Raw genomic sequence first — 27,106 nt, 5'->3', positions numbered from 1 at the left:
ACTTGACTCGGATGGAATAATTACTCCTGACTCTCTCGCTCCTGGCCCTTCACAGGTAATTCTCTCTTATTCTTTTGCTTCTTTCAACTTTCCCTATGCCAATGAGGTATGAGCACTGATCGTATCTCTGATTATAACGGGTAAGTTAGAAATCCACCCTTCCATTGTCACCGGGGGTCCGCCCGGGCGAGGTTGCGCATGCAGTCGTACAAGCCCCCCAATTTCACCCAAGTCAGATTTCACCCGCAGAATCGTGTCAGACTGACGTTCCTGGGAGTACAGGATGATTTAGAAATTTCGATTTCTACCCAGCGCCTTCCGTCCAAATCGAGGACTGCGAAGGAACACAGAAAAAGAGGCCACCAAAGCTGTCGAGTCCTCGAGCCCTCGACCTAAATATACCCGGGGTACACAATGCAATCTACCAAAGCACACGACTTCCTGGATACTGGGGCCGCGTCCCGTTCGCGCAGCCCCAGCGTCGTTTCTACCGATTCGCAGTTTTCTCGAGTCAATCTCATGTCTCCACCGTCCGTGACGCCGTCCCCAGCGTTCATCTCGCCATCTGCAGCCTCAGATATCATTTCTGCGGACCAGGAGTTCAACGCCGCCGATTTCGTCGCTGAGGACGAGGAAACAGGCGCCGGTGCCACGGCGCTGGTGACCCCGGCCGCGTTATCACTCCTGAACGGATTCCTCGACAACCTCTTGTTTAATATCCTCGCTTCGTCAAAGTCCACGCAGCTCGCATGCATTCGACCCGCCATGGCCGATGTATTGAAGCCGCGCTTGGCCAAGGAAGTTGTGACCTCGGCCGAGGAAGAGTTGAACGAATATATGGGCGGAGCAGACGATGAGCAGACCGAATTCCGCGGCGGCCAGCAGCCCGGCGGCGATTTTGATCTAGTACGCTCATGGAAGTTAACTCGTCTGCGATGCATGGTCTATACACGACTGGGCGACATGGAAGAGGACGACGAAGACGAGTTTATCGCACAAGATAGTATTGGAGAAACCGGCGGAGCACCACGCAGATTTACTAGTCATGTGGACAATATTACACCCGCAGCTTCGATTTTCCTTACCTCGATCATCGAATACATTGGCGAGCGCGCACTCGTCATTGCCGGCGAGACCGCACGGTCTCGTTTGTCGGCACAGCTCAACAATGGTGGTGATGAGTTCGGTGGACCTGGAGACGAACGAAAAAGAATCGACCGACTTGTGGTGGAAGATCTCGATATGGAGAAGTTGGCCCTGAATGCAACCTTGGGTCGCCTGTGGCGCACGTGGAGGCAGCGCAGACGTGGAACCACCCTTTCTCGAACACTATCTCGTGAATCATTCCGCCCACGTGGATACTCCCTGGCAAACAGCCGAAAGAGCAGCATTGTGACCATCGAGGAACCAGTGACTCCCAAGGAGCCTCTCCCAGTGCCGGTTCCCCCGCCTTTCGATCCTGCCACTGTCCCCTTGCCGATGAGCGATTACGACGTTCAAGAGATTGAGGTCCCCGGCTACATTGGCGATCTAGATGGAGATATACAGACCATGGAGGCCGTTGTTGCTCACAAGGTGCGACCGCGCAGTCTGATGGTATTTTCATCGCCCTCGCTTGTGCCAAAATCTCCAGGTTCAGCAAACAGCTCGCCCGTGAGTGCGTCAGCTATTGAACCCGGCAAATCAATCCGCCATGTTCGTACGAGGTCTCTACCCAACGGGCCACCCCCACCTGAGTCCGCTGAGCTAGAGTCGCCAACTGACCACCCGTCACCTACCGCATCGGAGAAGAAGCACCTGGAGACTATGTACGAGGATGATGAATCGGCAGAATATGTGGATGCAGCTGAAACTACCCCTGACCCTGCTGCCACGCCAGAGCACGAAGAGGCGCCATCATTCGAACCTGCAGCAGAAGCTTCTGAAAATACGAGAATGTCGATCTTGCATGAAGAAGAAGAGGAGGCGTCTCCTGCAGTCGGCGAGACGATTGCATCCTTGCGCGCTATATCACAAGATGAAGATGCTATGACTGATCAATCCAATAGTGCTCGCGTCTCTCTCGTATCCTTGGGCGATCGGTCGAATCAGAAAGACCCAGAAGTGATTGAGGGCACTGGGTTAGGTGAAAAGCCTAAATTGACTTCGAGGATACACCGACCAAAACGCCAATCCCCGAGAGATGCCGGTCTACTGAATGCAAGGTCGATCTCTGACCAAACTAGCGACTCTGAAATGCAAGGGGTTGAGGCCACGCCGGCTCCACCCGCACCCCCCCTCGAGGCTATCATATCTTGTATCGATCACGATGCAACCGATAATCAAAATAACATGACCATGGCCACCACCCCGTCGACTCGGCCATCAGAGGAATGCACCGAAACGGCAAAGTCTTCAAAATCTCTCACTGCCGACATCCCTCGCCCATCTTCTGGTTCAGGTAATTCGCAACGATCGAAAACTCGCCCCAGACCTGCTCCGTTGGAGGTCACAAGCAGCAATCGAACCTCTTCCGCATCCGCCTCGGCAGTTGAACGAGCGGCTGTTCAGCGCATGTCTCGGCCATCGATGTCTTCATCTATCATCAGCAAAACGCGTCGGTCTGGGAGCTTCGGCAGTTCTCGCGAGAATACGCGTCCAGTGACTGCCGGCTCCACCACATCGCAGGTGTCCAACAAGTTGAAGGGTATCATGAGTCGACCACAGGGCGAATCTGGTTCGCCCCGCATGCGCAGCTCGTCTGAAACAAGCCGCACATCTGGCGGGAGCGTAGACTCTGTAGACAACGAAATTGCCGATCTGGACAAGTTGATCAACAGTGATGAAACTATCCATTACACCCTCACTCCTCGAAGTGTGAGGGAAATGACCTTCCCTGACCCGAGCAACCGATCAGTTCCCCGATCAGAAACGGCAGGCGTCTCCGACCTGGCTGATTTCCTAAATACCACTGCACCACCAGGCGAAGATAAACACCGCCCTCACCCTTCAGTTTCCTCAAGGACAACCGGAGAGATGTCTCCAATCTCCCACACCAAATCCATTGAGTCACCCAAGCACATCCCACTTACTACGCGCTTGACCAACATGTCATCAACTTCGAGGTCGAGCAAGATGGGGCAGGCGCGGGACGCGCGAGTCGCGCCCTCGGATTCGACACGCGACTTTGCGGATTTCATGAAATCGACCGGCCCTCCTGGTGGGCCATCCGAGTCTAAGACCTCTCTCTCTGCCGAGAGCGCGCGGCCTGCTCGCCCTCCATCAACTCTTTCCACTGCCTCCCGTGGAAACCGACCTAAGCTTCAAGCTCGGTCTGCTGAGACAAAAGGATCTCAGACCTCGGACCTCATCGACTTCATCCGCGAGGGACCTCCTATGCCTGGAGGTGCTCACCGGATTCCTCGAGCAGTTGCACCTTTCCGCAATACCATCGATTCGGATGATCTTCACCTGGATAACACCACCAGGTCTTTCGTCAGCACCGGCAATGGATCTACGCCCAATAAATCTTTGACGTCTCTGGGTTCGCGGTCCGGTTTGCTGGATTCTAACAGAAACAAGACTACGGCATCGGAAAGCGTCACGGAGTTCGACGAGCCCCAGCCTGTTCGGAAGCAACGCCGTGCTCCCGATCCCTACGCCATCGACGACGATGACGATGACGCGCTTCTAGAAGAGCTTCTGGAAAAGGAAGCGAACCCCAAGCCCAGACGCGAAGAGGAGAGCCTGATGGATTTCCTGCGCAGCGCCCCTCCCCCTCCCCCTCCGAACAACCCCCACAGCCATTTGCAGTTAGTACTCCTGCGTCAAATGATCTTTCCGGTGCATCGGGCATGAAGGCCCGCCTGCTCCGTACTTCTCAAAATTCCCTGCGGACACAAAACGCCCCCACCAATGTCCAATCCAACTACTCTGCCAAGGTTGGCCAGGAGCGCAACAATGGCACCATGCCTTCTATCTCAAACCGCCAGACCAACACCGGTGATTTGGCGGATTTCCTTCGAAATACAGGGCCTCCTCCGGGTTCTACTCGGCCTCCATCAACGCAAATGGGAGCTAAGCCGAAGGACAGTGGCTTCTCTCGTTTCTTCACACGCCGAAAGAAGGTCGAGGCTTAATGGGCTGAAAATAACCTGACGACATTCTCGACTAATGTCTTGCTTTGCTGAGCGTTCCAATTCATCTAACGATCTACATATCATGTCCATCGCTTTGGTCTTTCTTGTTTGTGCAACAGCACACTGCCTTCTTTATCATTATTTTCCCTTACTATGTTCACATAGAGTCATGTTTCTCTTTTCCTTATTGTTTACTACGGCTACGACCAGGTGGCTTTTTCTTATTGTCTCTTGCGCTTTCATGCGCCACTCTACTGTCTACCTTTATGCGTGGCATCGAACGATTAATACGGACTTCGGGGTTTTCTATTTTGTCTCTTTGTTGAGCTTTGATTGCTTTCGTGGATTTCGAGATACCATGCCAATACTCGGGCTAATTTCAATGCCCTGACATTCACAAACCATTTCATTCTTCTGTGAACATCATACATCCAATGCATCCAATACATTGTAAGAAATCAGCCGATATAAATATTAAACTATTAGACTGCAGCAATACTCGCTGTGTGAAACAATAAACTGTCAAAAGTATAGACCTGAGCCCGTAACACCGGAACAAAGTTAATCCCGCACTCCCCTTACCAGGTGTCATCAACAGCAGCAAGCATCCGTGTTTACAACCGCCAATTCAACGCCGCAACAATGGGCACCTCACCAATCACTCTGAGGGCCATCCTTGGCTTCCTCTTTGTTTTCGTTCAGCTTGCCAGTGCCCTAAAATTCGACCTCGTCGCCACCTCCGGCGGCGGCAAGAACGAGCGATGCATTCGCAACTTCGTCTCGAAGGACCAGCTCGTTGTTGTCACTGCCATCGTTGGTGGTACGAAGGGTGATGGCCAGAAGGTCAATATCCATGTATGTGGGATTATTTCTGGATGTGGATGGGATTTCGTCCTGAGTCTGCTGGGACTTGGATGCCAGCCCGCTGAATTGTGAACCACGACTAAATTCTTTTCTCCATATAGATCAAGGATGCGATAGGCAATGACCACGGTCGTCCTAAGGATGTCATCGGCGAGACGCGTCAAATTTTCACTTCCTCCGCGGACACGGCTTTCGACGTCTGTTTCGAGAACCTGCTTGTCGGCCACAGTAAGTGGTAGTCCCTTCGAACAACGCGAACGATCCATTGGGGGAAAACGCCGGAGTCAAAGAGAGAAACTCATACTAAAACGATACCACTACGTCAGATACCATCCAGAACCCCTCTCGCCCCATCGAGCTTGATGTCGACATTGGCGCCGACGCCCGCGACTGGAACAGCATCCAGTCGCAGGAGAAGCTCAAGCCCGTCGAGACAGACCTCCGCCGCATCGAAGAGATGGTTGCTGATATCGTTACTGAGATGGAGTACCTGCGTGCTCGTGAGCAGCGTTTGCGTGATACCAATGAGAGCACCAATGAGCGTGTGAAGTGGTTCGCTTTCGGGACCATGGGTATGCTTATCGGGCTTGGTGCTTGGCAGGTTGTTTACCTGAGGGCTTACTTTAGGTACGTCGAATTGTGGTTGTGGTGGAAGGTGGAATTGGTTACTGACTATTCGGTTCTTGCAGATCTAAGCACCTTATTTAGATTTACTAGTCCATGGAATGGTTGCATCTTTGATGGTTCTTTTTTGGTTTTGCAGCGGTTGCATTGCAAATCCTTTTGCTCTAATGTCGAGTGGCATTCTGTTCAACAGTCATGATCTCAATGATATAAAATGTACACCATGCTTTCCGCAGCCTGGCGTTAATAATATTTTCCGTTTCTTGCATGTGATATCTTGGGGACTTTACAGGGCTCTTTTTCGACCAATTAGGTATTACCCGAGTATTCATGGATGGGTCAATATCTACCCATGCTGGTAAAGTACTGTCTACATAGTAAACATCTTGTAGGTAGTCCTAGAGGGAGCTTTCCAAGGTTATATGTTTATGGTAGGCCACTGTATACATCTAGATCGGCGTCTTGCAGAGAGATTCTGAGTTTGATGAAACAAAAAAAAAAGAAAACAGACAGGCCAAGACAGCAAACGAAAGTGAGCCAGTTTTAAGCCCCCAAAGGCCCCAATAGACACATAGAACCTATGGAACTGCGTTGTATCGAGAAGTGTGTAATCCACGGCCTCTCAGTGGAATGTTTAGTGTTGCAAACAGAACAAACATCGGGCACTACAGGAGCTTTTCGGTTCCCCGGGCTATTACACCGGATGATGTCAAAGCCGAGCATCAACGCCAATTCCTCATCCCTAGAGGAAAGAAAGTCCCAACTCTCTCTCTCTTTATAGGATACTGTACAGCAGGATGTCCGCCCCACGTATACTCCATCGCCTCGCGCGACCAGTGCCGTCATCCCTAAGCACAATCACAAGACTAAACCGCCAATTCGGCGCAGCAGCTCTACGCCTCAAAGATGGCGACGATGCTGCCCCAGAGGTAAAGGCGCACCGCGCAAACCAAGCCAACAAGGCCCCGAACCAATTTATTCCAAACACAACCTCGACCATGACAAATGACTTCATCAATGTCGGGCAGAAGCCGCCGCCACCGGAGATGCTGAACTCGGTCGACCCCAACTACAGACCGTCTGATCCGTACCCCGGAAGGATTGAGCATTTCACCGGTGGTCGTCAGGATAACGGGGCGCAGAAGCCCGAGCTTGGCGTTGGTGAGATGGAGGGTATTACGTTTAAGGTTGAGCCTTTGAAGAGAGTCGGGGAGGAGCTTGCCACGAAGAGGGCCCGTCTGCTATGTTCGTACCCGTTCCCATGCATGCTATGTTAAAGCCGAGCATCCGGTGCATCAATATAACAAGAACCATTCACGCTAACCAACTCCACCCCAGACCAAAGCCGCAAGCGCGGAATCCTGGAGTCAGACTTGCTCCTCTCGACCTTCGCAGATGTCTACCTGGGCAAGATGAACTACGACCAGCTCGTGGAGTACGACAGCTTCCTCGATGAGAACGACTGGGACATCTACTACTGGGCGACACAGGACCCGCCAGAGGAAATCTCACCCTCTGCTCCTAAGGAGGATACCATCACCGAGACTTGGAAGGAGACCGGTGCCAAGAGTGGTGAATGGGCCCAGACCATTGGCGCTTTCAGAGCGGCTTACCGGCCTGTTCCGTCGCGCTGGCAGAGTTCTGAGGTTCTCAAGCTACTTAGAGAGCATGTTCGCGATAAAAGTGCTACTGGATTTGAGAAGGCCAAGAATAAGAAGACTGGCGGTGGTGGCTTGGGAAGAATGCCTGATGTTCAGGTGTTTAACTCGTAAGGGCCTTTTGGAAGAGATTGGACTCGAGAATTTTGTCGATTTCAAAACTGTACTATAGTTGTCATAGTGGTCATATTGTCCATAGTAGAAGGCGTGTATTAAGACTGTTGTATATTTGATGATACTGGAATGAATGGATGTAAATTTCAAATTTTGGAATAGAAAGTAAAGCAATTGTTAATTTCGAATATAACAGAGAAAGCTTGAACGCAAACCGACTTTCAATTCTTTATCTCGACATCGTAGTTGAGGCCTGGAGTTCTGTATAGATGCAAGTCATGTGACCGCTTCGCTTAGTATTAGGGCTCCACGGAACCACACAAGGAGAGCAGCGAAGCGGCTTAGGGCTTGAGCGGGCACGTCTGCCTCCCATCTCGATTTTACCTCACCCCCCAGAGTCAACGACAATCTCCGCCCATCCCTCTCTCTCCTTCATTGTCTCATTCCCATCATGGCTGAGCAGCTGGTTCTTCGCGGCACCCTTGAGGGCCACAATGGCTGGGTTACTTCCCTTGCCACCTCCCTGGAGAAGTAAGAACGACCTATCCCGATCGGAGGATTGAATTTTTGAAGGGGCAAAATTCTGACTTGAATTCTTGATGATAGCCCCAACATGCTGCTGTCCGCATCCCGCGACAAGACCCTGATCATCTGGAACCTTACCCGTGATGAGCAGGCCTACGGTTACCCCAAGCGCAGCCTCGAGGGTCACTCGCACATCGTCTCTGACTGTGTACGTTTTTCTTCTCCCGAATGAACCACACCCACAAACCATTGGATGCGACAGATGGATTTGGATGGCGCATTTCGCAAAAAAAAAAAAAAAAAAAAGATGGAATGGTTTTGGCTGACCGATGGTCTTGTCTGCGTTATAGGTGATCTCCTCCGACGGTGCCTACGCTCTGTCCGCCTCGTGGGATAAGTCTCTCCGTCTCTGGGAGCTCTCCACCGGTAACACTACCCGCACTTTCGTCGGCCACACCAACGATGTTCTGTCCGTCTCGTTCTCCGCCGACAACCGTCAGATCGTCTCCGGTTCTCGTGACCGCTCCATCAAGCTGTGGAACACCCTCGGTGACTGCAAGTTCACCATCACCGACAAGGGCCACACCGAGTGGGTTTCTTGCGTTCGCTTCAGCCCCAACCCCCAGAACCCCGTCATTGTCTCCGCTGGCTGGGACAAGCTCGTCAAGGTACGCTATCGATCCCGAATTTCCCTGCATAATTTCCTCCCCGCCTTGCTTTGCCCGCGTGATGTTTGCATAAACGTATTTGCTACTTCAGAGCCCTTCGGGGCCATGAGACAATTTTTCACCCATTTTGCCTGATGGGCACAGCAACAATTTTTTTTGTTTTTTTTTATTGAACGAGAGAAGGATTGGAAAAAATTTTCCTTGACACTTGACATTCTTTATGAGGGTATCGACGCTAACATTTGATCCGCGTCTAGGTTTGGGAGCTCGCTTCCTGCCGTCTCCAGACCGACCACATCGGTCACACCGGATACATCAACACCGTCACCATCTCCCCCGACGGATCCCTCTGCGCCTCCGGTGGCAAGGACGGTACCACCATGCTCTGGGACCTTAACGAGTCCAAGCACCTCTACTCCCTCTCCGCTGGCGATGAGATCCACGCTCTCGTCTTCTCCCCCAACCGCTACTGGCTGTGCGCTGCCACCAGCAGCTCCATCACCATCTTCGACCTCGAGAAGAAGAGCAAGGTTGATGAGCTCAAGCCTGAGTTCGTTGAGAAGGGCAAGAAGAGCCGTGACCCCGAGTGCATCAGCTTGGCCTGGTCCGCTGACGGCCAGACCCTGTTCGCCGGTTACACCGACAACAAGATCCGTGCCTGGGGTGTTATGTCGCGCGCATAGATTTGAGTTGTTGTATCGGAGCTTGAGGAGCCTCTTTTTGATCTATTGACAAGGGAATTGAAAAAAGTTCAAAAGATATGGCCAGAAGAGCATTGGTTTGGGATGTATGAGCCACGAGCAATGAAGCACTTCTCGCCGGGACTGAGTCGTCCCCGGCCTGGAGGTTTTCTGACATGTCTTAGCCTACTTGATCCACATGGAAAATGTATGGAATCTTGTACAAGACATGTGATGTTCTAATACCAGTTAAGGCATCAAAATGTTTCCTATTTTTCTTATTGAAAATCTCTTGTAAAGTCGTCGTATCCGTATGTCTTTTCATGTTATACATGTGTATATAACTATTATGTCTTCTCATTCATCCTCCCTGTCAACTCATGTAGGACAACGCCACGGTAGCCGCCGGACGTACATATTCGGCCAGCGTCAAATGATATACAAGAAAGGGTTGAGATTTCTATTTTCAACGTTGGTGATATATATAATGTACATCAGGCTGAACAGAGGTCTTCACAGATCTACCGATTATTTCTTTCCAAGTCTCTTCAAAGCCTCCTTGGCTATCATACTGCCTTCCTCATATCCAATTCCGTCAGCCAATGCCTTGGCTTCGGTATACCGCTGCTTAGCGACCGCCGGCTTCTTTTGTAGCTCAGCGAGCTCGCCCAGGTTATATGTTGCAACAACACAAGTAATGTCACACTCCTCGTCACGTATCGGGGGTTCAATATGCGCCGCAAGCTCAATGGCCTTCTCCGCCCATTTCTGGGCAGCCTCAACAGTCTGCTCCGCTGTAACAGGTTGTTGCGGTTGAGACTTGGCGGGCAGTTGAACCTGGCCAACCAGAGCGGTAGCAACATCATTCAATAGCACCACCTGTTTGCAAGAAATCGAGGTTCCTTCAGCGGCGCGAATCAAGTCCAACGCACGCATATACAGCGGCATGGCCAACTCATACCGCTCCTTGGCGGTATATGTAGCGGCAAGCTCAGCCAATGCCGTCGCGATTTCAGTGAGGTTCAGCCATGCCTCGCTATCTGAATTCTCGCCACTGCTAGAACTTCCAACAGGAAGTCCCAGCCTCTGGCGCCGGTGCATTTCCTTCAGACAGATCTCCACAGCAGCGACCTGCGCAGTCTCCGCTTTCTTCTCGTCCTGTATATACTCGCTAGAATAAAGTTCGCCAAGTTTCATCGCAATGCCGACGACCTTCTTGAGCGCTTTATCTCGCTGGCGAGCCTCGTACTGCGCCATTGCTTTCAGATCCTCCTCGGTTTCTTTAATCGCCTCGGTGTCAACGTGAACATTGGCCGGGGTCTTCTGCACCTGCGCCTGCGCTTGCTTCACCTTCTCAGCTGCTGCGGCAGCGTTGCCTGCTGTGACTTCCTCTACCCAGGCTAGAGTCTCGTTCTTCGTTCGCTCCAACACATCAATCGCCGGCTTCATAAGTCCAGCCTTCTCTAGCATCATAGCAACCTGCAGCTTGATTCCAAGTATCTCATCCGAGTATGGGTGTACGCCCATCTCAAATGCTATATGTAGCGCCTCTCTGTACGCCTTCATCGCCTTGGCTGGGTTGAGATCGATCTCAGTGTAATAGATCGCCGTGCGGAGAGCGTCAGCCACCGGTGGTGGGAATTTGTGGTACTGTGGCCCGACCCGTGTCAATTCCACGTAGGAGATGTAGGCGAAAATAAATGCTCCGCCGACAACGGAGAAGATTGCTAGAGGCATGAGAACCGGATTCTTGCGCCAGATTCCTTTAGATGCTTCGCGGTATTTGCGGCCGATTTTCTGCATGATCGTGAGGTGCCGCGTGCCGGAGATGTAGGGGCTTGCGAGTGGTTTGCCATTGTTGATTCGGGGTTGGAGTGTTGGTCGGGTGGTACTGTTGATGTGTATTGAGCGGGCGAGACTCTTTGGTTGTTGATGTAGAAGTTTTGCGGCATGCACGCTTGTGCGCCGTGATGCTGCGCGGAACATTGGGAGTGTGTGGGTGGGTATTCGATGGAGACTTGAAGATTTAGTTCTGATTGAGCGGGTTATTGTCTAAAACAACCTGGGAAATCGGCGTAGATAATGGGGAGGGAGAGAGGGAGAGAGGGGGAGGGTATATGGTGAATGGTGAGTTGATGAAGAGCCCGCCCTCGGTTTTTAGGTGGCCCAAGCTCCGCTCCGCCATATGACGTCGCCCGCTAGAGTATGCACTCACTTTCTCGCCCATTCTATCCGGAAAATGCACTGGTTTTATCCAGCATTGATTTCGGAGGCCTGGCTATTGAACCAATATAGTGGTTACCACTGATAATGTGTGGACGATACGCTTTGGGCGTGGTATGTTACGGCTCCTGTGTCTAGACTGTCCGCCAGCTGACGATCCCAAGCGCTTGGCGTACATCCAACAACGGATGCAAGAGCAAGGCATGCAAGTGGATGAAGCACCAGACGACGATGCAGTCAGAGAGACATTCAACTTTGCACCGGGCAACTTCGGTGCTGTCTATCGCGCCGAGGTCACTGACAAAGAGAGTTACAATGCTCAGCAAGATGCTGATAGTGAGCACCAAACCCAACATTTAGAAAAGGGAAAAGACAACACGGTTATCAAATACAAGCTCCAGAGCATGAAATGGGGTCTCATCCCATTCTGGACGAAGCGCCAGCCGGATTACGGGTCCATGATGCGCACAATAAACTGTCGCGATGACTCGTTGATTGAAGATTCGGGGATGTGGACTACCATGAAGCGACGAAAGAGGTGCATTGTCGTCTGTCAGGGCTTTTACGAGTGGCTGAAGAAGGGGCCTGGAGGCAAAGAAAAGGTTCCGCACTTTATCCGGCGCAAAGACGGGGAGCTGATGTGCTTCGCTGGATTGTGGGACTGTGTTTCGTATGAAGGCATGTCTAGGCTTTTCTGATATAAAGTGTCGATGGGGCTGACGACTACTTTGCACAGGTTCTGACGAGAAGCTCTACACGTACACGGTGATCACGACTTCTTCTAATTCCTACCTGAAGTTCCTGCATGAACGTATGCCTGTCATACTGGACTCCGGGGGTGAGGCGATGAATAAATGGCTGGATCCCAGCCAAAAGACCTGGTCGAAGGACCTCCAATCACTTCTCAAACCATATGAAGGCGAACTGGAGTGCTATCCTGTTCCCAAGGAAGTTGGGAAAGTCGGAAATAATTCCCCGAACTTTATTGTTCCTGTCGACAGCAAGGAGAATAAGAGCAACATCGCAAACTTCTTCGCTAATACGAAAACAAAGGAGAATCTAGAGCCCTCGCCAAAGAAGGAGACTCTGTCGCCGAAAGTGAAAATGGTTAAAGACGATGACCGCCCTACTAAGGATTCGGAATGGAGTGAGGACAATGCCCCAAAGCCGGTGCCAGCTGTTAAAAGGGAGCATAGTCCAGAAACTGCTAGACCTGTGGAGGAACGCAAGAAGCAAAAGATCAATTCAGATTTAACGGGGGTATCGCCGCAAAAGAAGAAGTCGCGTAGTGCTACCCGTAATATCCCTATGAAGAAGTCCAGTGAGATGAAGGGAGCAGATGGATCGCAGCGAATTACTAGTTTCTTCAAGAAGTGATGATACATGCAATGAAGCAAATGAAACCTGCTCTTTCTAACTATTGGTCGGCCATATTTTTGACCAATATATATATTTTTTTCCTTTCGTCAAGCAGAGATGGGAACATGACCGCACAATGTTTAGTAGGCGACACACCACACTCGTATTTAACCCATCAAGGAAGCTCAGCCCCATAAAGCAGGAAATCAAATTGACCTACAATATATGTTTAGTTGGGAACAGTCCAGGAAGGAGCAAGAAGATTGTTGTTAAAGAAACACTGGGGAAAAGAAATTCAATAGCAACCAGATGCGAATTGGAAAAAGAAAAGAAAATAGAGTCTGAGTGGATTGGTGGGTGTTGATACATATTTTACATAGGATTCTGTGGGCGATGTGGCCCATTTTTGAAGATATCACTTCTCAAGCTCTCGTAGCTTCTGAACCAGCTTTTCTCTGAGGAAAGGGCTCAACCCGAAACTATACAAATGGATCAACATCAAATACCAGTATGGCAGAGTATCTAAGAAGGGGATACTTACATTCCATCTCGGGTCAGGATACGATAGGTACCTGCTAAGTATCAGCTTGACCTGTTGAGTCTCATATAGTCGGAAAACATACCACTTGGCTGATAATTACCATTGTCTCCAACGAACTGACCATTGGCATCTACCTCCAGACTTCCAAACATATCCTCGGGCCTGAAGGGCATTAGTATAAGTCTCTATGGGATAAACGTGCTTGTGAAACATAGGTAAACCCTTACCAAGCAATCCGCCCATAGTCAGGTGGCCGTCTGTTGTCGGAGACATGAATCCAACCACCACGTCCACCCGAGCCTGCACCACCTTGACCACTAGCGCCACTGGCCGAGTCGGCTCCACGACGTCTCCCGCGCTGGCCGGTTAATAACACGCCACCTGAGTTCAGATTCGCTCCAGCCACAGACACCATGACCTGCGCTTGGGATTTGGCATCAGGATCTTCATGGGCATATTTTGAGCACACTTCTTGCACTATATTCAAGAATTTTGGGTTTTCTTTGAAGGTGTCTGTTGTTGGTGGCAGTTGAGTCGCGAGCCCGATAGCCAGGTCTGGGTTGACTGGCTCCGAGGGTAATAGTGACAAGACGTGGGCTCCACTTGTTGGTCCATCATTTGGAAACACATACTAGTAGGAATTTAGCTTCAATGAGGGCTCTGTAAGGTGCAACAATCGCATACGATGTGCGGAGACCCTTCCAATGTCGATACGCAACGGAATTGAGTCCATTTGGGAATAATCTGGACCTGTCGGCCAAAAATTCTTGCTGCAAACATCGCAAGTAGATATAAAACAGGGTACTTTGCAGTGAATGGAGCAAGGAGCTTTGGATGTAGTAGATTAGCTATGATCAAATTCGAGAGAGCTGGATCATAGCTCGATGGAAATGGCAGGCGGTGAAAATACTATGTCCGAAAGAAAAGTGGACTTGTATGCTGATTGATGCCATATTTATTAGGCAGAAAATATGGGTACGGGATTAACTTTCCCCGGGGCCGTGACAACAGGAAGTGGACCACCTGGGCAGCCCTGGAGGAAATTGTTTCGGAAATACAGCTGGCTACATATGGGGATGAAGAGATCTTACGGAAAGCTAAAGAGGTCTACCACCCTTTCCTCTTTCTTGCAACACACTCGAAACTAACAAGAGTGGCGTCCAGCTAGACGGGCAGCTTCAGACATCCCAAGTCGAAGTCGACAAGGATTGGACATATTATACGCTGAAAGTGATACCTGGCCATCCGACTGATCGGTTCCTCGTTTTTCGCCCACATGCATCACGGGACCTTCTTGGATGTATTAGGGTGTACCGAGCTGGGACCAATGTGACACTTTGAGACGTATATGATTCAAGGGACACATTCATAGGCAAAGTCCCAAAAGATTGTGCATTCGAAGCGATGGTGGTAGATGTGAAATTTATAAAGCAGAGGGAGAGCCAGAGTTGAATATCTCAGGTAAGTCGTACTTCCCACCATTCGCCACTGCCTCGGACCGCGAAATTGACAGCACTTGTATCGCGACACGGTCTTTCTTTGTGGGAATTGTGAGGATCGCTGAATGTCCTTGAGAATTCTTGGATCCTTTGTGTAGCTCAATGAAGGTATCCAATTTTTTTATATTTGAAGGCACATCGAAGGCGACCTCGAGCCCTTTTCCTCTCCCCGTTTGTGATTCAATTCTGTTGTACATATTTGGAGAGCTTCGAGAATAGGCAGACTCATTATAATAGAGGTGAGCACCGTTTTGCTGTTCGGTAATGAGTCGATCGTACTATTGCCATTGCTGAAATTCCTCGTTGTCAAGAATCCAGCGATACGAGTCTAGGGCCTAGTATAAATACCGCTGCAGCGCTGCAGCGATAATCGGACATTCCGATTGTCCTATGATCTTAGGATTTATATAACTATCCTAGTAAAACTGTCTGGACAAGGCTCAGTCTGCTAGTAAACAAGCAAACAAGCAAACACGCATGCATATATGGGATGATGCTCCAACAGAATTATTAAAATCTACATTTATTCTTAATTTCTTTTAATTCACATTGAACAAACCTCATGCCTTTATTCGTGATCGTAGTCGCTGAGCTAGGAGCACTTTTCGTTCCCTTGACAGCAGCATTTATTGTTTCCAATTCCCTTACCCAACTTGTTCTACATCACACTACTGCGTTATAGGTATTTAATAATTGCTTTGTCTCTCCCCGCCAATTCCCAGCCTCTGTGGCCACTACCCTAGCCGTCTTGCCATCCCTCGTCTTCATCCCGCGGACGAAATTAGGGTGTTTTACCACTGCCTGTAATAATCCAGTATCACCCAGCTTTGCCGCATAGTGGACGGCAGCCCATGCGTCTTGGCCAACCATGTCTCCAACGTCTTGCAGTGTCAGCAGCACCATCGCACAGCCGACATTAGTATGCCGCAGTGCCTCGATCAGTGCTGTATTTCCCGCGAGGTTCTTATTCCGGACGATATCTTTCGCGTTGCCTGATAGCCGTTGCAAAGTCTCCAATGAGTCCACCTCCCCCTGCATACAAGCTTGATGGAAGAGACTATTGCCAGCGTTATCAGACAAGTCCAGTCTTGCGTCATGTTTGATAAAGATCTTCAAACACTCGGTATCGTCCAAAAAGTCAAAGATAGGGGGTCTTCCATCCTCATCCTGCGCATCAATTATAAGCTCGGTCCCATTCTGATTGCAAAGCAGCCCTAACGTCTCTCTCCTTAGTTCAGCCCTGTCAGAGAGTCCTGCATAGTGCAGGGCAACCTGTTGGTTCTCCTGTCGAATATTCCTATCGGCCCCGGCGTCCAGGAGTAGCTTCACGCAGCTAACCCGACAGCCCTGCGCGGCCATTATAAGCGGTGTTTCACCCCAAATATTGGCCTGATTAATACTGAGCTGGTCTGGATGGTGCTTAGAGAGTTCAAGCGCATAGCCTAGACTCTCACACGCATTTGACTCAACTGCCGCATGAATGATACTGAAACTTAGATTTGACTGGATGAACGGATCAGCGCCGTTTTGTACAAGAATCTTCATTTTCTGCGCCTGCCCGGTCGCGCTGGCCCAGTGAAGCGGTGTCCAGTGGAACTTGCGATCTTTTTGGTCGGTGAGATTATGAATCACTCTGTTTGTGCTGTAGGTTTCGGCCGCAGAGACCCGGTATCTCTCGATAATTGACACGTATAACGGGGATCGACAGTGATATTCCGTTTTCCAGGCCGCCCAGTTTGTGTCTGGGGGCGCGTTGTTTGCGTTGTCAACAAAGTCTATTATTTGTTGGAGAGTAGGCCGTTCCGGGTCGGAGTGTTCATACAGATCAAGAACGGCGTTGTGAATGGGGGTGAATTCGTAATCATCGATGTAATCATCTTCTCTGGAGAAGACCTCAACAATGTCCTTCTCGACTTGCGTGGCGTCTGCCCCAATAGACTTAAGGAATGCGAGATCAACAGGTTTTCTAAAAAAAAGTTAGCTTGGAGCGCATGGCACAGACGCTCAATGGACTACTGGTGATGGAAATAGTAGATACCTGGTTCCTAAATCGGACACGGCAGGGTCAGCTCCGAGCTCAAGCAGATATTGGACGGTCTCTAGCTGTCGTGCGTATGCAGCAGTCTACACAACAAGGCATTGTTAGCGTTGGTTAACATCCGCAGAGAACGCCATTGACATACGTGCAAAAGCGACCACCCGTCTGTCGCCGTATCCCAAAGTGTCGCCTCGCCTGATTGAATGGCCGCCTTTAACTTCCCCAGATTCCCATGCTTGACGTACCGCATCGCGTTGGATCCCTCGGGGACCATGCGATAGGTATTCATGTGGTACCGAATTTTGATACTGTTTGATGACATTAGATGCAACATGGCCCTCTTAAAGGACGAAATGGGGATAGAATTCTGCATAGCCGCTCCTTTGCAGGTAGGATCGGAGCACTCGATCTTCGGATGGCTACCCTGGCGAAATATTCGGGCGCTGAACCCGTTCTTTGGTTCCGTGGCCCCCTGTTCATGACACTTGCAGTAGCAATTATGTTTACATGCACGACGAATAACGAGTGGCCCAGACTTTGCACTAACAGCAGATCCTAGGTCACTTGTCTGAGAGTTAACGCTGCGTCTTGGGTGGTCTTGGGAGAGTGGTATTGAATTATCGCTGGAGGTCGAGGAGGCCACGGAAGCCTTTTGAGAGGACGAAGAGTCGACCGCTGATTCTGCGCCACTAAAAGAAACTGCCTCGCTGGAGCACGAGCTCTGGGTTTGCGCATTGCTGAATACGGGCAATGGTGTCCCATCGTCTTGTGGTACAAACACACTCCCGATTTGGTCGACAACTGCCGTGCAGGCCTCGAGCAGTTGTGGATTCTGGTTACACGTAGCAAGGAAGGTTTCTCTAATCCAACAATTGCATGTCAGTATCCCCACATAAAGTCTAATTAAAAGGGAAGAAGTATAGGGCTTCACTAACACATGCACAAGAGATATAAACCCATGCAGCTGCGAGGACTTATTTTGGATTCGAGCACCGAGCGCTGCAAATCGCGACTTGTATCGAACAAAGCGGGCTCGCCGAAGCGTGGAGGATTCGGATTTATATACCTGGGTGAGGCGCTTCTCAACTTCTGCCAGGGTAGCATTGCTGTCGTCAATCGCCTCTCGAAGAACATCACCCGAGACATTGTGCTTGGTTTGACGGCTGCGGAAGACCCGGTCAAATCCCCTTAGAGCTTCGTCAAAGTGGTTGAGATCTCTAGCAAGTTCGGCTAGGTCTTGCTCTGCGTCTTTGAAACTTCTGAGCAGGTCCAAGGCCCCCTTGCTGACGTTGATGAGGGTAGATATCGAGGCGAGGAGCCCGATGGCGGAGACTGGGTCCATACTCCGGGATATGATCGAGATCGTATAAGTATATGGACGGAGATAACGTAAAGGACGATCTGAGGAGAACGGCGACACGGACGTATGTCTGTTGGGCAGGTGTATCACAGCGCATGTATGAAAGCTTATAACGAGGAGTAAGCGTTGCAAGGCCCAAAACCCAGTCAGATCAAAATATATAACCCAGCTTTTGGCATAAAAATGCCTAAAACAGCTAAGACCTTCCTAACTACCTTACTGGGTTCTTGGCGATGCCAAGATTCGGTCGAAAACTGGGTTCTGCGAAAGTCGCTGCCAGTGCAAAAGGAATATTCGAGCAACGTGTGGATAGGTTGAATATTAAGACAACCGGCCAGGTCAGCAGAGCTTCCACATCTGCGATAAACACCTGGTATAGGCCCTGCCAATCCACTGGCTATATCTGACACCCGCGACATTCGTGTTGCTGACGGGACCTTGCCTTAGCACTGGAACAAGCACTGGAACAAGCAGGGCTGAATCGTGCTGATTGCATTGCCCAGAAACCATAAGAGACTAGTACTATTACAGTCCCTCTGATCATGCAGTGACCCGCTCCCATAAAAAGGAGGTTCACATCGACACTCCCCGTATAAGTCTCATCGGAGCATTGGGGCTGTTGCTATCACTTTATCCTCTCAGGGCTGAATGAATCGGCGACTCTGAACTCTGTTTTAGTTATATTAGTTATGCTCGGTCACCTCGCCTACTCGCCATTATCAAGCGCAAGCATTGAGTGTAGAAACGACAACATGAGTTCCATCAAGCACTCACCCCGACCGGACGCACGATCCCCGCGGCTCCACCTCGCCCATCCTACCGATCAAGAGAACATAGAGATATGGAAACTGACCTCCGACGCCTGGAAAGACTGCCTTTCTGTGGATATGTACATCAAAGAAGCTGCGTACCTGATGACTGTGCCACTAGCGAGGAATGGAGGAATGAGCCAATGGATTTTGGTGGACAAGAATCTCCCTCCAGACCAGCGACCTCTCCTAGCATCCTGCGAAACGTTCCGAAAGCGCTCATGGATTAGCGACTCTGCGGGTAACGTCATCGAGACGATCACGCATGGCGTCGCCAGTGTGTTTACCGATGCTAAATTCCGCGGTCAAGGGTATGCCTCACGACTCATGACCGAGTTGGCTGAAAAATTACGCACCTGGCAGACCGAGATGACCGAGTGTGCGGCTAGTATTCTTTTCTCAGATATTGGAAAGGAGTTTTATTCAAACCTGGGATGGCATGCTTTTCCTAGCCACTTCCTCGAGTTTGAGCCATCGACTGAGGAACTCTCAGCTGCGGTGCCTATCTTCACCACCGATTTGGAACAGCTTTGCGAGATTGACGAGGTGCTGTCCCGAAAGGCGCTGTGCGTTCCATCCACCGATGCGAAAGCCCGGCTGATGATCGTCCCTGATTACGAGCACATGCTTTGGCACCATAGCAAGGAAGAGTTTGCGAGTGAGATACTGTTTCAACGAAAACCTCATATCAAAGGCGCCATCTTCGGACAGGATGGACATCGGGTTTGGGTTGTCTGGACGCACCGCTACTACGAGAGCCCGAGTGATACAGCTTCCATGAATACGCTGTATATATTGCGGCTGGTCATCGAGAATGAGGCTCTATTGGAGTCGGACTTGCAGGTGGAGGCCCTGCGAGCGGTCCTTTTGGCCGCACAAGCTGAGGCTGCTGAATGGGGACTACATTCCGTGAAATTATGGGGGTCGTCTACAGCGGTGCAGGAGATGATAAGGCGAACGGGAATTGAGTACCGATACGAAGATCGTGAGAACGAAGGAATCTGTAGCCTCCGATGGTATGGAGGAGGGAGTGGCTTGGAGGACGAGGTTGAGTGGGTTGGTAATGAGAAGTATGGTTGGTGCTGAGCAGTTGTTATTGTATCAATCTATAGACAAAATCCACTGTATTGATAGGAGGCCCCCTAGCAAACGCTTTTGCATGGACTTCCCCCTGGGATCTATAAGCGCTGCGCTACCTAGTTCAGATGAGCTACATGTGCGGTGCGAACAGAAAGCACATCTCTTCGTAGAGGACTGATGCACCGCCGTCCCCAAAATCCTCTAGAGTCATCGAGATCAAATATTCACCCCGAAAGCCTAGCTTCTCATAGAACGGCCATGCGTTTTTGGTGCTCTCTAGGGCGACCGGTACATTTTCATGTTTGCCATGTTCGACACCCCAGTTCACCAGAATGGATGCTGCGCCACGTCTTTCGTAGTTTGGATCAGTCCCAATATAGCTCAATGCTTTGTTCCCCGTCAGTGAATGAGTTCTCCCGTCAATACCAAATGATTGAGCTTACAATAAAATGGTGTATTTCCCAGCAATCTCTCCCCCCGCCTCCTCCACCTTCAACGTCCATTCCTCTAAAACATCGAGTCTGGTTCCCTTTGGCCACTTCCATGGCCCCTCGATATATCTATCCAACTCTGACTCAGGAATAGGCCGTCTCCATTTGGCAAAACTGATAATCGTTCCTGCGTCATCATAAACAACGAGAACAGCCCATTGTGGGTCTCGAATCTCGTCAATTGCCTTCTCCCGTAGAGTTACTCGTAGCTCATCGCGAATGGCGGGCGTTGGGAACTGGGCGAGGAGCATCAGGTTTGTTCCAAATGCCGCCATGTGGATGTCTGCAATCCGGGCTGCGTCATCTTCTGATGCTTCAATGAGGGTGAGCTGGGGGCTGGACATGGTGGATAATGATACAGCAACTGGGAAGATTGAATTAGGGTGCGGCATATGCACATCAAAGCTTTTATAGTTCTGTAAGACCGTGGATGTTTCTCATCTATTGGTGAGCGCACGCAAGGCTGTTCCAGTCTCACCACCCAAGGCAGCTTCCGGGACAGATAGACAGTTAGGGTATCGATATCAGGTCTAAGGTACAGTTGCAACTTGGGCAAAAGGTTGTACAAATGGAAAGATTTGTTCGCAGTTGCAGTCAACATTGGCTGAGCGAATAGCGAGGATTACCCCGCAGCTCTAGAATTTACTTCGCCCCCGATTATGAAAGAGAATTGCTACTGCGACCTCCCTTTGTCTAATTCGACACCCCCCCCCCCTGCCTGATCTTTCAGGCATCTATTCCTACTGCTTACCGATTAGCTCACCACCTTGCTAGCCCTCCCTCACCGCGTACGAATTAGATCACCGCCTAGTATTAATACCATTGCATGTACGAAGTATTGAAGCTATTCACACTTTGTAGGGCTATACCCGATTAGGAGTACTAATGTTACCCTCTCTAGGGCTTTCCCCCTACCACCTGCCTACTTCTCCCACATCACCACTCTCGTAAGGTAAGCTGGCGTAATGACTCGAATAACACGTGTACGGAGATGCTAACTACAACACACACTCTATGCATGTGTGTCATTTTTGCATTTAATCGGCTATAGAAATGGCACAATTTACCATGGGTATTCATTTTCCCAAGTCCAGAATGTGCCGGTCTGCTCGATAGTCTTGCTCTGAATCACACCAATCAAGGCAGAAACGGACTCTTGGACACTGATCTGGCCAGCATCTAGATCCCACGAGAGCTCGATCTTTCCCATGTGGCTAATTCAGGTCAACCACCGGAAACCATCAGCGGAGCGATATAGTTACGTTGCAACCTCTCCAGGATGCAGCGCTAGAATAATATTATCCCGCCCCTTACGCTTAAGCTCTTCAGCCATATGCTACGAGTGCCGTTCAGCTTAGTTAGCCAGTACTTCAGTGATTTTCTGAAAGGGGTGCATACACGCAGAGCCTGGTTGAGAGCTGCTTTCGACGCTCCGTATGCAGCAAATCTAGCTTCGTCAGATTTGGGCACTCGTTTCTAGGCTTAAAAGCTCTCCTGCTCACCCGTCTTTGAAGGACAAGAAGCGCTGCGTTGAGCCGGAGTCACTTGACATGAATGCGACGGTTCCAACCACAACATCGGCTATCTGCAGCAGTTTCTGGGCCAATACGATGGGCCCGACTGTGTTGGTGAGCAGGTGGTGGGCGCATTCGTCAAAGGTCCTGCAGAGGGTCACCATGGGGTTTATGTAGTATGATTACCACTCGAAGATACCCACATCTCAAGCGCCCGCTACAGTGCTGCCTGTCAGTTAAATGGCCTGCCAACCGGGGAGAATATGTCTCACGTTTGGATACTCCAGTATTCCAGCATTCACCACGGCATAGTCAATTTTCCGCTCGCCAGTTTGGGTGAATTGGTTGATAAATATCTAGCCATTATCAGTATAATCACTTGCTTGAGGATCGAATGTAGTTCATACATCGATACCTTCCTTGTGGGACACATCGCACGTTAAAATCGTTGCTCGGTCGGGAGCATCTTGAACGATCGCCTCCAATGCGCTCCCACAGCTGCGCACAGTGGCGATGGCTCTGTCACCGCGTGCCAGTATCTGCCGCACGAATTCGAGGCCAATGCCGCGAGATGCACCAACGATAAGCCAGGTCTTGGCTGCCATGATCGATATACACTTTATCCTAAAAAGAAAGGATTAGGATTCTCAAGTCGAGCACCGAAGTGTGAGAGTATCGGGTGTGTTTGCAGGAATTATATAATGACGATCGAATCTACCAGCGATGAGAGCCCAATTCCCCCTACCTGCTTAAAGGAACTGGCTTATTCTTAAGAGATAGCAGTAGAATAGAACTGGAAACTCTTGAATTGCGCAGAGAAGAAAAGAAGAGAGAGAGAACTATCTAACTTCGGGGTGTGTTGGGCGTTTGGCACGGCTACATGGTGGGGACTAAATGACTGGGCAACCATGTGAGGTCACATGACCTCGCAACACCTATGTAAGCCAGAAAAAATATTCACCATCTAAGGGAAATATGAGGCTATATTTACATGTAATGCAGTGTGGATTGATATGACCTACTTGCCCAGAGGATCACAATCTAGTTGAAAGTCTATCTCCAGCCCCACATCCAACATATAGTGCCTATACACATACACAGGCTCCGTGAAGGATCTATTGTACGAGCCTCTCAGAGTACCCGTTAACTCCAGGTAACTGGGTATTCCCATACTCCAGTAAAGCTCTGCGGGATAATCCCGAGGCTAGACGGCGTAGTCGGTCTCGGTGAAGTTTGCCCGAAGTTGTCGTTGGAATTCGGTTGACAACAACAATGATATCTGGAACCATGAATGTAGGAAGCACTTCTTTCAGGACGGAAAGAACATTGGTGGCCTTTTCCCGACTCTCGATCGTCGAGGAAGCAAATATTTCATTTTCGTTTTGCATATCACACTGTGTGGACTCCATGTACACGAAGCCGACCAACATAGCGCCATTATGGCCGATGTCATCTGATGGAATGATGACATCCACCGCCACACGAGCCGCTGTGGGATACTGTCGCGCGAGATGTCTTTCAACGTCCGTAAGGTCCATGCGCTGCCCTCGGATCTTCACTTCAGTTACATCCTTTCGGCGGATGTACTCCAGTGTCCCGTTGGGAGAGTAACGAACAAGGTCCCCTGTTTTCAAGCAGCGATGACCATGTGATTCCACGGGTCGAATCTGCATAAGCCATGAAGGGGCCGGAATGTAATTCTGGGCTGTACGAGCCGGATCGTTGAGATAACCACGTCCTAGACTGGGTCCTTCTAGCAGCAGTTCACCTACTCCGCCAGGTGGTACCAGATCTTCGACATTGTTGGTATCTACAATCCAGCAATTCCATGTGTGAGTCGGCACTCCAATCTCCCGGTAGTTTGAGTTTGGTTCAGTCAAATCGGCAAGCAAGGAGAATGCTGCAGTCTCCGCCAATCCATACATGCATTTTAATTGCACTCGTCCTTGCCATTTTTCCAGATCGAGAGGGCTTAGTGCCTCTCCAGCTAGAACCACAACTTGGAGTGAGGGGACCTGGCTGGGATCCAGGAGACGAGACGCAGAAGGGGTCAGGGTGATGAAATTGGCATTCAACTTCTGAATGGCTTCTGCTGTATCATTCCCCGGGCCCAACTCTGGAGCTATACATAAACAAGCTCCGTGAATCATGGCCCCAAGGTACTCAGCAACGCAAGCACCAAATGCATGGGAGCCAAATTGCAAGACGCGAGATGATGATGAAAGCATGAGTTGAGTGGCAGTAGGTTGCGCCCAGGCAGTGCATACCGCTGCATGGTCAATGATGACGAGTCTAGGATCCCCGCTGGACCCAGAGGTAAAAAGACCATGGCATGCATGCGATGGTTGTATGTCAAGGCACGGTGTATCTTTTCCCTCATCGTCAGCCAACGGTGAATTGTCTCCGACCGGTAGAACAGGTAAACCAAGTAATCTCGCGCGATCATTTTGACGGCCCGATATCAGAACAAGCGGGGCTTCGATCTTTGCGCAAATCTGTTTCACATACTCGTCCGCGAACGAGATGTCCATAAGAAGAAACGCACCCCCTGCCTTCAAGATGCCGAGGATGGCTACTGAAATCCACACAGATCTCTCCATAAAAACAGGCACTATTCTGTCAGGCTGTATCACCTTGAGCTTTGTGAGCTGTGTTGCAAGGCGAGAAGAGAGCTGATCAAGCTCATGGTAGGTCAAATGGCCATCCCAAGCAGCGACGGCTGGCTCAGATGGGCGAGATTGGCATTGCGCGACGATGAGATCGTGCACACGGGCATGGACCAATGGGGGAGGTGGCTGGACTCCCCTCTCCATCAGGTCGGCCAAGCCTTGGGGACTGACAGATCGGAGATCGCCAACAAGAGTGCGTCGAGAGCAGCGAGTGAGAGCAGTCCGGAAAGAATGGCCCAGCTGATGCAACATCATGCGTGTTGTTTCGACGCAGATTGCAGAAGGATCCACCAGGGCCTCCACATCTACACCGTTTGTTCGGATCTCACAATTGATAACAAGAGGTACTTTGCGCGTTTCGATGCTCTGGGAGCTACTAGGATCCTTTGGTTGCCCTTGTCTGACGTTGAGTATGTTCATGAACTGACACCCTGATGCTATATCTCCACCGAGGTTTGACAATTCCGGAATTGAGGATACACCGAATGTAGATCGGTCCATGATCCTGGCTTCGGTGTTGTTAAGGGCGTCCACCGCTAATTGCTGGGGGTCGACTAAAAGCCGTAAAGGCAACACTGGCGTGTTGGAAAAATCATTACTTTCTGATTCAAGTCCAAGACCGAAAACAACATCGTCGTTCCCGGTGTATCGAGAGAGAACGAGGCCCCATGCTAGGGCCAACGCTGCCCCAGCCGAGACAGGATCAAGCTCGCCACATGCCAGATCAATGTTTTCTGTGAGTATTTTGAGAGTCGATTGTTTGTATCGCGAAGAGACAATAGGGAATATCGTTGCGGAAAAGTCTTTGAATTCACGTCGCCAAAACTGTTCGCTCCGATCGAGGATATTCCCAGTTGATGTAGTATGGCTTCCATTGACTGCCATAGTGAAATTTGGGTGAGAAATAATTCAGCTTTCTGTGCACGTAACAGAATTTAATCGCGGGGAAGCTGATAGAATGACTGGGTGTTTCATCCAGATAACTAGAATAACTAGAATAAGTGGGTGGTTGGGGGGCAAACCTCAGCTACAGGTTGGGCCAGATTCATCAGCTATTTGATTGTTTGATCCACCGAGAGTACATGCATTCCACAGGGCCACGAAACAGCCGTGGGGGATTGGTCTGCTGTATGACAACATTCATGCATCTTCCTTGGAAGGTAACAGGCCCTGCATACCTTGAGATAATCCTGCAAAAGTCACCTCGAAAAGACGAAACAAACATAATAAATGCAATAACATGATGTCTGATAGTTAACTAACTAGTCAAAATATAATTCAATGTTATCAAGTGTTTTTCTTTGGACTACTCCGTTTGCATTATTGTTATAATTGCTTTTTAGGTGGAATGATGTCAGAATATATATATCACTTTTTAAAAGTGATGTATCACATTTAAAAGTATAACTACGGAGACTCGATATGAAGATTATACAAGTGGATGACCATACAATAGTTTATATATTGTAGGTTGGAGAAAACCTACAAGGACCTACAACATAACTACTAACTATCCTACAGGGTACCTAACTATGTTGTAGCATAAATAATTTCCTTATTAATCATTTTCTTAGGAGAGAATTGCCGAGGCTTCATTATTACTGGTCATTGGTGATGGGAACGCATCCCTAGCAGCCCGGTCCCTGTAGCCCTGCGATCTTTAGTTACCCAGGCACCGACCTAAAAATGAGTGATGAACCTATCAAACTTCTAAATCGTCTGCTTATGCAAAACTTGGCAAGGATGTCACCCTCTGCTGAGATGGGCTGGCTGATCAACACGTCTGCTACTTATAGAACCAATCCAACAACAATAAAAGTCAGGACATGAATGTAACACTAACGCAGATATACTACTCCAAGGCGCAGCTCGCTATTTTGTCGGTAGGCCACAAGCCACCTTCTACACCGTATCCAAAACAGATACAAATATAACCTAACTCACCTATCGTAGGCATGGTTTATTGGATTTTCCTTCTTCATAGAGGAAAGTAATTACCAAGGGCTGGAAAATCAGATGTTCGGCGTTTTCATCATCTTGCTTGTCCTGGTGCAGCTGATATTCTAGACGTTCCCCGCCTTCGTCACTCAGCGGACATTGTATGAAGGCTTTTGACCAACACGTTCGTTTTAGCGCGTTTTCTTGCTGGGCGAATATAGTAGGCGGTAGGGTATAGATTAGGCGGTCTGATTGATGTGGGGCTAGGGGTGCGGAAATTAATGTCGCGTCACTATATCTCCTTGGATCATTGAGTCATATTGTGATATGGTTC

At 49.8% G+C, this 27,106-nt stretch overlaps 12 protein-coding genes across 12 annotated transcripts; 6 read left to right on the top strand and 6 right to left on the bottom strand.

Moving 5' to 3' along the window:
* Positions 1-414: 414 nt before the first annotated feature.
* N7516_002262 (uncharacterized protein) lies at positions 415-4,118 on the top strand (the record flags this gene model as incomplete). The annotated part of the gene is made up of 2 exons (XM_057214982.1): positions 415-3,742; positions 3,793-4,118. The coding sequence occupies 2 exons, from the start codon at positions 415-417 to the stop codon at positions 4,116-4,118; spliced, it is 3,654 nt and encodes a 1,217-aa protein (XP_057076865.1).
* A 642-nt stretch (positions 4,119-4,760) lies between these two features.
* Positions 4,761-5,690, top strand: N7516_002261 (p24 family protein; the record flags this gene model as incomplete). Its single annotated transcript, XM_057214981.1, has 4 exons — positions 4,761-4,973; positions 5,084-5,210; positions 5,309-5,609; positions 5,672-5,690. The coding sequence occupies 4 exons, from the start codon at positions 4,761-4,763 to the stop codon at positions 5,688-5,690; spliced, it is 660 nt and encodes a 219-aa protein (XP_057076864.1).
* A 713-nt stretch (positions 5,691-6,403) lies between these two features.
* Positions 6,404-7,378, top strand: N7516_002260 (succinate dehydrogenase assembly factor 2; the record flags this gene model as incomplete). The annotated part of the gene is made up of 2 exons (XM_057214980.1): positions 6,404-6,851; positions 6,945-7,378. The coding sequence occupies 2 exons, from the start codon at positions 6,404-6,406 to the stop codon at positions 7,376-7,378; spliced, it is 882 nt and encodes a 293-aa protein (XP_057076863.1).
* Positions 7,379-7,718: 340 nt separating this feature from the next.
* cpcB (40S ribosomal protein RACK1) lies at positions 7,719-9,539 on the top strand. The gene is made up of 4 exons (XM_057214979.1): positions 7,719-7,909; positions 7,985-8,111; positions 8,254-8,571; positions 8,829-9,539. The coding sequence occupies exons 1-4, from the start codon at positions 7,830-7,832 to the stop codon at positions 9,252-9,254; spliced, it is 951 nt and encodes a 316-aa protein (XP_057076862.1). The 5' UTR covers positions 7,719-7,829; the 3' UTR covers positions 9,255-9,539.
* Positions 9,540-9,779: 240 nt separating this feature from the next.
* On the bottom strand, positions 9,780-11,237 carry N7516_002258 (TPR domain protein; the record flags this gene model as incomplete). The annotated part of the gene is made up of 1 exon (XM_057214978.1): positions 9,780-11,237. One exon carries the CDS (start codon positions 11,235-11,237, stop codon positions 9,780-9,782), a length of 1,458 nt encoding a protein of 485 aa, XP_057076861.1.
* A 324-nt stretch (positions 11,238-11,561) lies between these two features.
* Positions 11,562-12,851, top strand: N7516_002257 (SOS response-associated peptidase; the record flags this gene model as incomplete). Its single annotated transcript, XM_057214977.1, has 3 exons — positions 11,562-11,588; positions 11,639-12,152; positions 12,211-12,851. 3 exons carry the CDS (start codon positions 11,562-11,564, stop codon positions 12,849-12,851), a joined length of 1,182 nt encoding a protein of 393 aa, XP_057076860.1.
* A 397-nt stretch (positions 12,852-13,248) lies between these two features.
* Positions 13,249-14,107, bottom strand: N7516_002256 (uncharacterized protein; the record flags this gene model as incomplete). The annotated part of the gene is made up of 5 exons (XM_057214976.1): positions 13,249-13,312; positions 13,375-13,405; positions 13,457-13,536; positions 13,602-13,938; positions 14,059-14,107. The coding sequence occupies 5 exons, from the start codon at positions 14,105-14,107 to the stop codon at positions 13,249-13,251; spliced, it is 561 nt and encodes a 186-aa protein (XP_057076859.1).
* A 1,429-nt stretch (positions 14,108-15,536) lies between these two features.
* On the bottom strand, positions 15,537-18,253 carry N7516_002255 (ankyrin repeat protein; the record flags this gene model as incomplete). Its single annotated transcript, XM_057214975.1, has 5 exons — positions 15,537-16,839; positions 16,912-16,997; positions 17,057-17,383; positions 17,459-17,771; positions 17,847-18,253. 5 exons carry the CDS (start codon positions 18,251-18,253, stop codon positions 15,537-15,539), a joined length of 2,436 nt encoding a protein of 811 aa, XP_057076858.1.
* Positions 18,254-19,023: 770 nt separating this feature from the next.
* Positions 19,024-20,166, top strand: N7516_002254 (uncharacterized protein; the record flags this gene model as incomplete). The annotated part of the gene is made up of 1 exon (XM_057214974.1): positions 19,024-20,166. The coding sequence occupies one exon, from the start codon at positions 19,024-19,026 to the stop codon at positions 20,164-20,166; it is 1,143 nt and encodes a 380-aa protein (XP_057076857.1).
* A 124-nt stretch (positions 20,167-20,290) lies between these two features.
* On the bottom strand, positions 20,291-20,995 carry N7516_002253 (acyl-CoA N-acyltransferase; the record flags this gene model as incomplete). The annotated part of the gene is made up of 2 exons (XM_057214973.1): positions 20,291-20,510; positions 20,604-20,995. 2 exons carry the CDS (start codon positions 20,993-20,995, stop codon positions 20,291-20,293), a joined length of 612 nt encoding a protein of 203 aa, XP_057076856.1.
* A 719-nt stretch (positions 20,996-21,714) lies between these two features.
* Positions 21,715-22,770, bottom strand: N7516_002252 (short-chain dehydrogenase; the record flags this gene model as incomplete). Its single annotated transcript, XM_057214972.1, has 7 exons — positions 21,715-21,865; positions 21,914-21,987; positions 22,050-22,098; positions 22,154-22,312; positions 22,369-22,382; positions 22,438-22,521; positions 22,573-22,770. The coding sequence occupies 7 exons, from the start codon at positions 22,768-22,770 to the stop codon at positions 21,715-21,717; spliced, it is 729 nt and encodes a 242-aa protein (XP_057076855.1).
* Positions 22,771-23,280: 510 nt separating this feature from the next.
* N7516_002251 (uncharacterized protein) lies at positions 23,281-25,719 on the bottom strand (the record flags this gene model as incomplete). Its single annotated transcript, XM_057214971.1, has 1 exon — positions 23,281-25,719. The coding sequence occupies one exon, from the start codon at positions 25,717-25,719 to the stop codon at positions 23,281-23,283; it is 2,439 nt and encodes an 812-aa protein (XP_057076854.1).
* Positions 25,720-27,106: the final 1,387 nt, after the last annotated feature.

This window comes from Penicillium verrucosum (genome assembly GCF_028828655.1).
Source record: "Penicillium verrucosum strain IBT 35672 chromosome Unknown utg000001l_segment0_segment0, whole genome shotgun sequence".
Lineage (NCBI taxonomy): Eukaryota > Fungi > Ascomycota > Eurotiomycetes > Eurotiales > Aspergillaceae > Penicillium > Penicillium verrucosum.
The sequence above is the reverse complement of the archived record's forward strand: the minus strand, read 5'-3'. Positions and strand labels throughout refer to the sequence as shown.